This window comes from Salvia hispanica, chromosome 2 (genome assembly GCF_023119035.1).
Source record: "Salvia hispanica cultivar TCC Black 2014 chromosome 2, UniMelb_Shisp_WGS_1.0, whole genome shotgun sequence".
In the NCBI taxonomy this organism is placed as follows: Eukaryota; Viridiplantae; Streptophyta; class Magnoliopsida; order Lamiales; family Lamiaceae; genus Salvia; species Salvia hispanica.
In genome coordinates, this window is record NC_062966.1 from 29,698,363 (window position 1) to 29,708,191 (window position 9,829).

General features: G+C 33.5%; 1 protein-coding gene across 3 annotated transcripts; it reads left to right on the forward strand.

Moving 5' to 3' along the window:
* The first annotated feature begins 366 nt into the window (after positions 1–366).
* LOC125208505 (LIMR family protein At5g01460-like) lies at positions 367–6,754 on the forward strand. Of its 3 annotated transcripts, none has more exons than XM_048108142.1 (14): positions 367–861; positions 939–1,024; positions 1,450–1,565; positions 1,652–1,762; positions 1,859–1,957; positions 2,082–2,204; positions 2,700–2,762; positions 2,872–2,936; positions 3,023–3,132; positions 3,222–3,336; positions 3,450–3,515; positions 6,137–6,247; positions 6,333–6,399; positions 6,486–6,754. In XM_048108142.1, the coding sequence occupies exons 1-14, from the start codon at positions 512–514 to the stop codon at positions 6,531–6,533; spliced, it is 1,530 nt and encodes a 509-aa protein (XP_047964099.1). In that variant the 5' UTR covers positions 367–511; the 3' UTR covers positions 6,534–6,754. The 3 variants fall into 3 exon arrangements, with proteins under 3 accessions (XP_047964099.1, XP_047964098.1, XP_047964097.1); XM_048108141.1 differs by lacking the exon at positions 939–1,024 and having other exon boundaries at positions 367–740; positions 6,486–6,537; positions 6,610–6,754; XM_048108140.1 differs by lacking the exon at positions 939–1,024 and having other exon boundaries at positions 367–740.
* The last annotated feature ends 3,075 nt before the right edge of the window (positions 6,755–9,829 follow it).

Sequence of the window (9,829 nt, forward strand, 5' to 3'; positions counted from 1 at the left end):
ATTATTTGCCAATTTTTATTAAATTTGTTAATTTCTAATTGTTGTTTATATATATAATTATTTTTGTTTTGTGTAGTGTAGATATTGGATTATTATAAAGTAAATTAAGATGATGCACATGTGGTATATTAGTCTTTTAATCAGTACACTTTCCCACTAACTGGCAGTAAATTATGCTTATCCATTAAGGGTGAGGGGATTAACATATTTCCCGCAAAATATTGTAAACCACATTATTATTTATGATTAAAAAATTTGAAAGTATAACTAAAATGATTGGAATATAAATAAGTACTGTTTGAACCGGCAGTTGAATTGGAAATGGAAAAATGGTACCGTTAAATCCTCACCTCCCTCTCACTTTTACAATTCATTAACCAAATTAGGAAAAAAAAAAAAAACTAATCTCTATGAAACGCTGGATCTAATTCCCCCAAAATCCTAATTCGAAATTCCTAGAATTCAACTACATTGATTTGGAAGGGAAGAGGCTTTCCTCATTTGCCCAGAAATGGGGGATTTCAATTTAGCATTAGTGATCGTGGCCATTGTCGTCTGCGTTCTTGTGCTTATCGTCAATCTCTACCTCCTCGTCAATTACCAGCACCCAGATGATGCAAATCAGGCTTATATCCCCAAATTTATCGTCGTTTTGGGCCTCTCCATCGCCTCCATCTCCATTCTTATGCTCCCTGCCGACGTCGCCAACCGACAGGCCTGCCGCCACGCCATTTACAACGGTGCTTGCAATCTCACACTACCAATGAAAGAATTGTGGCTCGCTCTTTATATTCTGGATGCTATTCTTGTTTTCTTCGTCATTCCATTTGCGATGTTTTATTACGAAGGCGACCTGGACAAGTAATCAGTATTTTTATTCATGTTTCTTTACTTTTTCTTTGGACATTCGTGAATGGATATTGTTGCTGGGCTTCCAGGACGGTGTGGAAGAGGATGAAAAGCTCATTGTTGTGGGTGATTTCGACAGCTGTTATTTGTGTACTTCTTCTGGGAATTCTATATGGCAAGCTTTTTTTTTTTTTATCTTTTTTGGAAAAATAATCATACCTTATTTATAAGGGCAAGTATACTACTTTGAGTTTGACTATTTTTTCTTCGTTTTTATTTCTAAACCCTAAATCTATTTTTGTGATTATAATTGGTAATTTATCAATAGTACCTTTTTGCTTGCCCCATTATTCTTATCTTATTGTTTTCCAAGTGACTGCTCATGTTACAAAACGGTTTAACCATCTTGATTATTTGCATCATATGATTCTTATGCATAGTGTTGGCATCTGAATTAGATGTGTTGTGTGGTATTTTGATTCCTTTCATGAAGGATAAAGGATAAAAAGAATATGGAAATCTAGCAAGTAGGGGCTAAACTTTTGCTCGAGTTGTCCTTGCGTCTCATTGTTTAAAACTTTTCATTTATTTTGTGATTAGGGTTTTTGGGTAAGGTGGATTTTACTGTTAGACACCTTTCCGCATCCACACAGGCATTCCCATCATCATGGGACTTCAGCAGTGGTCAACAATGTGTCGGTACTGGTGCTATACAAGTAGGTTAAGTTTATAACTTATTAGTACAATTTCTTGTTGGATTTGCTTTATAAGTTTTTACAACAACTATCATTTTCATTTTTAGTGCTCAGCATATTCTTCCAATGCTGCATCTATGACAACATGGACCACGCGCACTACCTTCCCTGAATATATTGTTGCTCTTACTACAGTCGCTGGATCTATTTTTTTTACTGTATGATCCTCCTTGCACCCTTCGCTACAATTCCATTTTGCATGCAATTTTTCAACTATTATTATGATCATGTTTTCTGCGTGCTCCAATATATAGATTTTTGGTGGCGTCGGTATAGCTTGTCTCCCACTGGGACTTATAACTGCATTTATCCACCGACCAAAATCTGTTATCACACGCTCCCAGTATATCAAGGTATTTATGCTTCTTGTTTCATTATCTTTTTTTCTAAATACACCTGATGGTAGAAGTTTATTTTTTGTAAAATTGAGCTTGTACACAAAATTTTAAGGTGGAGCATGTATTTTGTTTCACTTAGGAAGCAACTGAACTAGCAAAAAGGGCTAGAGAACTGAAGAAAGCAGGTGATGGACTTCACCAAGAAGAAAGGAGTGGCAATAAGGGAAGAAGATGGCGTAAAAATGTGAAAACTGTAGAAAAGGTTGGTTGTTACATCTTTTTGGACTCCATTGTCTATTGCAATTAAATCATTTGTAATAGTATATAATACTCCTTCGTTCCCTAAAAAGTATGAACTATTTCTTTATTAGTCCGCCCCTGAAAAGTTTGAAATTTCTAATTTTGGAATAGTTAAACAACACATTACCACTACACGTCATTTTATTTACAACTTATACCATTACAACACTATTTATAATGTGGAGCCCACTCTCCACTAACACTACTTACCTTACCTTTTATATCTCTCTCTCTTACTTTACCAATTATACAAAACCCATGCCGCATACTTTTCAAGGACGGGGGAGTATGATATTTTTTTTTACATTGCATAGGAGTATTTTATTAGAAAATGTTTTTGACTGGATGTTGACCAGCTTGTGCAATTTTGATCTCTAAATCAGGCTAATTGCTATCTTTTGCAATTTCACATCGTTATAATAATAATTACTCTGGCGATCCACTGTTTGACTTGCAGGAGTTACTTCTTCTAGAAGAAGATGTGAATGCTTTGGAAGAGATGTATCCTCAAGGTGAACAGGTGACATACGAGAACTAACTGAATATTTGTACAATTTGTTGTGCTTGCGCTAGTACGATGTTGCTACTAACTAAATTAAATATAATACTTTTCCCCTAATGTTTTTCAGGCCGAAGCAACTTGGGCTTTGACTATTCTTGGCTACCTTGCCAAACTGGTACTTGGAGTTCTAGGGTATCTTTATTGCATGGCTCTTCTTCATACCTCAATTTAGCCTTCGTTGTGGGTAATAATGTTAATCAACTGGATTACTTGAACAGGTTGATTGTTTCAGTGGCTTGGGTTGCACACATTGTAATATATTTGCTAATCGACCCTCCTCTATCCGCGTTTCTTAATGAGGTTTTCATTAAATTGGATGATATTTGGGGTAATTGGAAATCTTGTATTGTTCTTTTGGTATGGTTACCATTTAACGATTCAATTACTCAAACGTATACTTATTTCATTTGGTTTTAGGTCTTCTTGGAACCGTAGCATTTGCAGTTTTTTGCTTCTATCTCCTGCTGTCTGTGATTACTGGAGCAATGATGATTGGATTGAAGTTGGTTTTTATTACAATCCATCCTATGAAGTATGTATCTTTGTTTCGTTTCATTTTTCTTCTCTTAGATCTCATTTATTTTCTCATTGCTTTTAATATATCTAGCTTAAGATATGTTTCCAACAACTTATATTTCTTAACAGATGGGGAGCTACACTTATGAACTCTTTTCTCTTCAATGTGGGTCTCATTCTTCTATGCTCAATTAGGTAATTTGGTTTGATGTTTATGGCCAATGGTCTTTTGCGTCTAATTGGTGGATATCTTTATTTTCTCGGTCAGCCATTACTTGTCACTAGTTTCCCTTTCGGTCCGTATCAATACTTGTCACACTTATATTTTATTATAAAACTAATATTCTCATTGGCACATTGAAAATAAAATATTTTCTTTTTTGAATTGTCCCATTATAAAAGAAATATTTCCAGAAATGGAAATATCATCATATATATTTTTTCTTTGTTTGTTTGTTTGTTTTCTCTTCATTAACTCAAACACTACATAAAAATCTTTTGCTGAAAAGAAAATGTTCCAAAATAATGAGACAAAGGGAGTCTATAAAAGTAAGATTCATCTCAGCCACTCATCCTAATTGAGAATTGAGATGCAATCTCAGCCATTCATCCAGAATATTTGTGAAATGTCAACAACATGTAGTTTAAGTCAACAGAGGGGCATAATTGTAATTTTATTAATTTTTTTATTTATTATTTATTTTATTTTTTTAATTTTTTTAAAACTTTTTTTAACTTTTTTTTTCATTTTTTATTATTTTTTTTTAAATTTTTTTTTCAACTACATATACAATTCATGTCAACTACACATCAAATGTCAACAACTTTATTCAATAAATACTATTTGACATGAATTGTACATGTAGTTGACATTATATTGTGTAGTTAACATGAATTGTATATGTAGTTGACATGGATTGTACACATAGTTGATATTATATGTGTGTAGTTGACATGAATTGTGTGTGTGGTTGACATGGATTGTACACATAGTTGACATTATATGTGTGTAGTTGACATGAATTGTATATGTAGTTGAAAAATTAAAAAAAAAATTAAAATTAAAAAAATTAAAAAAAAAAGAATTTAAAAAATTTTAAAAAAAATTAATAAAAAATTAAAATTAAAAATTTAAAAAAATATTTATTGAATAAAATTTACTATGATATTACCATCCTACCCTTTCATAATTAATTAATCTAAAGATATTTTCCATGTGGAAAAATCTGGACCACTCATTTAATAAAAATGAGTGGCTGATATTGCATCTCATTTCTCAATTAGCATAAAAAATCTCAATTGATTACAATCCTATATTATATATGTATATAGACTATTTCATATGTATTTCTAGCTCAGTTGGCTTCATGGTTAGCCTTCTATCTGACAAAACCTAAGTTCGAAGACCCTCAAGCGCATATATTTATGCTTTTTATAATATACTCCCTCCGTCCCAAGGAAGATGACCCCTTCCTTGGACGGCACGGGATTTTATGCAACTTTATTTTGTGTGTTAAGTGGAGAGAGTAAAGTAAGAGAGAGGGAATAAAATAGAGATAAAAGGGTTTCCATTTTAAGCAATGGATCATCTTGATTGGGACAAACAAAAAAGGAAAGTAAGTCATCTTTAATGGGACGGAGGGAGTACCTCTTTATATTCCTCTTTTATGTTTAATACTACCATATTATGTTCTAGTATATTTATATTTATTCTCTATCATTTCAAAATTTAAACTAATACATATTTAAGTATAAAAAATTATTCCTTAACCTCAAAAATATATGAAATAACATACCCTATCATTATTTTCTTTCATTTTGTAATTTTAATCTATGAATAAAAATTACTACCTCCGTCCACGAAAATTCGTCCCGGTTTGACTGGGCACGGATTTTAAGAAATGTAATGGAAAGTGAGTTGAAAAAGTTAGTGGATTGTGGGTCCTACTTTTATATGGGATGAATTGGTGGAATATGAGATCCACTACCAAAAATGGTAAAAGTGAAATGGGACAAATTTTAGGGGACGGACGAAAATAGAAAAATGGGACAAATTTTCGTGGACGGAGGTAGTAGTTTTTTATTCCATGAATATGTAAATACATATAAGACTAGCATCTTTAATTTTCATTTATAGGTTTTGTTGATTTTCCCACAACTAGTAATTTTATAAAATGAATTTCACACACTAATATATTCATAATTTAAGAAAATATTTAGTAAATTAATTCACATTGACTTTCTCTTCAAATATGTTTATATAGTTTTTATTGTCCATATTTTAATTATTTTCACTATCTATATGTTCCTCTCAACAATTCCTTATTGCTTATGCTGCTATTCCTCATCGACTCTGGACAATTATCAATTAGAAATTTAGGCCCTCCATCGGAAAATTCCTGGCTCCGCCACTGCCACTAACGTTTTCCATCAACATTCTTTTATACTACCTCTGTCCCGCATTAACCGTCGCAATTATTTTTCTGCACTCATTTTGTAGAAAATGATATAAATATTTAAAGTAGAGAAATAGTAAAATAAGAGAGAATAAGGTAGAGAAGAGTCTTCTTTACATTATTCTCTCTCTTACTTTACTATTTTTCCACTTTAACAATTTATTATCATTTTTACAAACAAATGCATAAAAGTAAATGTGACTGTTAATGCGGGACGGAGGTAGTATTTCTTAAAACCCAAGGTGAGTAAACTTGTGACAAATAAAGACGGAAGGAGGGAGTGTTATTTAATGGGTAACCCTACATGTTAACCGTAAATTTCTGGAAATATGAATTAAATAAATTTCAACTCTTTGACAGTGTAATTCAGTTCTGTGCCACTGCATTTGGATATTATGCCCAAGCTACTGCAGCTCAAGAAATATTTGGTCATACATTGCAATCGCTTCGTGGGATCGAATATTTGTACAAGTCGGTTAAACATTCACCTTAGTTTTGTGTTCAACGAAATTTGACCTTTGAAATTTTGGTACCATAAATGCTTATGTCGTCGTAGGTATAATGTATTCCAAATCGGGTTCGTTGTTCTAGCAGGGCTCACATTTGTATACTATGCAGCTTTTGTAAGTTCTCCTAAACCTCTCGTGTTCTTCCATTTCTATTTCATTCTGCATTGAGCTCAAGCCGCTATGTGCAATTCAATTTCCAGGGATGGAGGAGTAAAAAACCTAGCGCCAGATTCCAACTTTCTACATAAACATGTACAGCTTTAACTCTGAAATATTCGAATTTTAACTTTGTGGAGTGATTATCATTATTCTTTGAAAAAATAGATCTCGGATGCATTCCAATGTCGGGAGGAAAGACCATCTGACAAAAAACCCATTAAATTTTATATCACCATTCTTTTAGGTGTTGCAGTTGCTAGTATTCATTGTCTTTCCACTTGTTCTTGGCATGGTGTATCTATTTGTCTGATTATGTTGCAAGAATATGTTACACATCAGCTTGTAAGAATTGATGTATGGATTAAAGAAGTACTTTCACGTAACATGTCATTAATCAAAATAACAATTTGTATAACCTTTGTGTAACTCTCACCAAGACAACTGTATTTTTTTGTTAACTCAAAACTCCACAACCAAAATACATACAATTGGTGGTTTACAAAATTCCATGTAATTCAGCATATTGAAAATTAGATGATAATCCATCCGTCCCACCGCAATTGATCAACTTTTTTTCAGCACGAAATTTAAGAAATTGATGTTTATTTAGTTAAATGGAGGTAACAAAGTGTGAAAGAGGGAAAAGTATAAGAGATAAAAAGATATAAAGTTAGAAATAAAGAATAAAGTACTTCCTTTGTCCCAACTAAGATGACTCATTTCTTTTTTCATGTGTTTTGTGAAAATATAAGAGAAAGAATAATATAAACGACAACTTTCATTTGTCACAACGTGTTTGTTGATAGCGTGCATGTGAGACCTCCTCTTGACCACTTTCGGTATTTCCTTCACCAGAGATGGTTCTATCTCTGTGCATACAACCTGAACAAAAATCTTTTACGCCATTCAATTCATTATGGCCTGTTTGCGTAAACTAATGAAAGGTTGTAAAACAAACCATGTTAGAACTAAATGAAATACATGAAAGTCAGTAATACAAATTGTGTTGTAACTCAATGACTTAGTAAATGAATAACCACTGACCATTGTGGTTGTTGCAAAATGATGTGCATTTGTGCAAGTAATGACATTTACGACTATCATCTTAAAAAGTACCCCCTCCCTCCTCAATTATGTCTTTCAATTTTCCATTTTAGTCTTTTGTCTTATTAATTATCCCACTTTACTTTTACTACTTTTAGAAATGGACAACAGAAGATTTGGTGCCCCTTGTACAACAAAAGACTTGTACAAAAATAAATAAATCCTGTATATGATCTATTTGATAGATTAAGTGATCAATTAATTCACATGTTCAACATATAATTGTATGCTAAAATACAAATAATTCATGCTTCTTCCATTACGAAATTCCGATGTACTTTACCAACCCATATCACTGGTTTCGCTGATAATTAAGTGGTGGATTACAAAGACTAGTGAAGATAATAAATTTGAATGAAAGCTTGTATGCGAAGCTCATCAACTAAAGTAAGGTATGGCCCAGAGTGTTTAAGATAATCGGATATAACTTAGAAATGCATTTATTACAGATGCAAGTTGCTTTCTTAAGAAAATAATTTTAATAATAAAGTATATAATATTTTAGTTTTAATATTCAAGTAACACCAACTTCATTAATACTCCTTACGTTCTTGTAACAGTTCGTATTTAGTTATGGCATAGTTTATGAAATGTAAAACAAAATGGTTTGAATAAATTAGTTGAATATTAAGTTAGTTATGGCATCGCTAGAGATTTACTGATCAGGATAAGCGAAGGTTCATTTCTGATTTAGTCTAAGTTTACTCAACCCCAAAAGCGTGGTAGCTAACCAACCCTTCTAGAATGTCGATGCAAGTGTATTACGCCTGCATCCATCTTTGTGGGATCGATCTTTTACTTCATTGTACTAGCTAGTAGAAGTGGGTTGAGGTTTTGATAACTGGTTTAAGTCAATTTGAACACCTTGTACAAACCTGCTCTTTCACTGCTGATACGCTCGAATTTTGCACTGTTTTAAGGCCATTATTTGGTCCGTTTTGAGTGTCAAAGTTACATTACATGTCCATTATTTGCATATTTTATCCATTTTGATAGTTTGACGTGTTTTGTGAGAAATGTGCAAAATAGAGCTGATAAAGGGCATAAAAACTTTAAATTCTGGAAGCTGGAACTGAAGCGCAATCCAGCAGCCAGTCAGACACAATGTAGCGGTCACTGAAATGAATCTAGAAAGTTTTGGGACTGTCCAGCAGCCCGCTGTGCCCGATCGCGCACGATAGCCTGTGTTCAAACACATTTTTCCGGTGATTCTGAATTCTGATCAGGGTGTTCTATATGTCATTCTCTTCTTCTTCGAAAGAGCTTCACGTTGGTACTAACATCATCTCAATCGGAGTTCTTTGAAGAAAGTTATTGCCATTTTACGAAGGTCGCGCAAAATCTGTCAAATGCAGAATTTAGGCGAAAATTTAGAGAAGGAAAGAGGACATTGCCTTGTGAAGCCAAATCTTTTCCTTAACCTATGGGACACGAAAATTCCTTCTTTCCTATTACTTGGAGGACACCTTTTACCATGTTTAAATCTTTTTGAAGCCCATGTATACCTCCTCAAACCTCTTCAACAAAGCATCTTCTTTTTGCCAATTAATTCCAAAGCATAAATTTGAGAGTTTTTCATAGTGCAAGGGTTTGAAGAAGGAATCCAGAGAAGATCAAGTCTACAAGGATTCAACTTTTGGGTTTTATTTGCTTTAGTTCTTATGTTCTTTATGACTTCCCTACAAACTATGTTCTTAGATTATTCTATCATATGTAACTAAATTCATAGGATTCTAGGTGTGTTAGTAACTACTTTGATTATACAATTCCATTTTCTATTTAATATACGTTTTGTTTTTACTTCGTTTCTTCCCTAAGTTGTTGGATAATGCTTCATGTTTGAGTGACACATCCTGTGATGAATTAATATAACTTGCTACATAATCTTGAGAGGAGGTTGCCGAGTTAGGTCCACTTAGTAGACACTACAATTAACTTCCCGTAAAACGACACTGTTAATTGAGAGTGAGGACTTTTCAAGGATCTTAGGAGCTTTTGGGAGTTACGGATCTAGGATTGACAACCCTAGTGTTAGTAATCTATGCTTGTGCCGCATGGGCAAAATTTATATGACTCATTCTATCGAAGTAATAACTGTGCTAAGAGCATCCGCAGCGGTAGCAGCTGCGGTGCTCGTCCGTCCGTGCCGCTGAGCACATAGCTGTCCGTCCGCCGTTGAGCCTCGTCCGTCCGTGCCGCTGAGCACCATTACGTGGCAGCTTCTGATTGGCCAACGGCATAGCCGTTGGCAAATTTTTTTAAAAAAAAAATTCAAAATTTA

What these genes read in the sequence shown, in the direction of transcription:
- LOC125208505 (XM_048108142.1), top strand. Translation starts at nt 512, where the DNA reads ATGGGGGATTTCAATTTAGCATTAGTGATCGTGGCCATTGTCGTCTGC. An exon ending in TGTATCCTCAAGGTGAACAG is followed by an intron (nt 2,763 to 2,871) that starts GTGACATACGAG and finishes AATGTTTTTCAG; the next exon opens with GCCGAAGCAACTTGGGCTTT. An exon ending in GGGATCGAATATTTGTACAA is followed by an intron (nt 6,248 to 6,332) that starts GTCGGTTAAACA and finishes ATGTCGTCGTAG; the next exon opens with GTATAATGTATTCCAAATCG.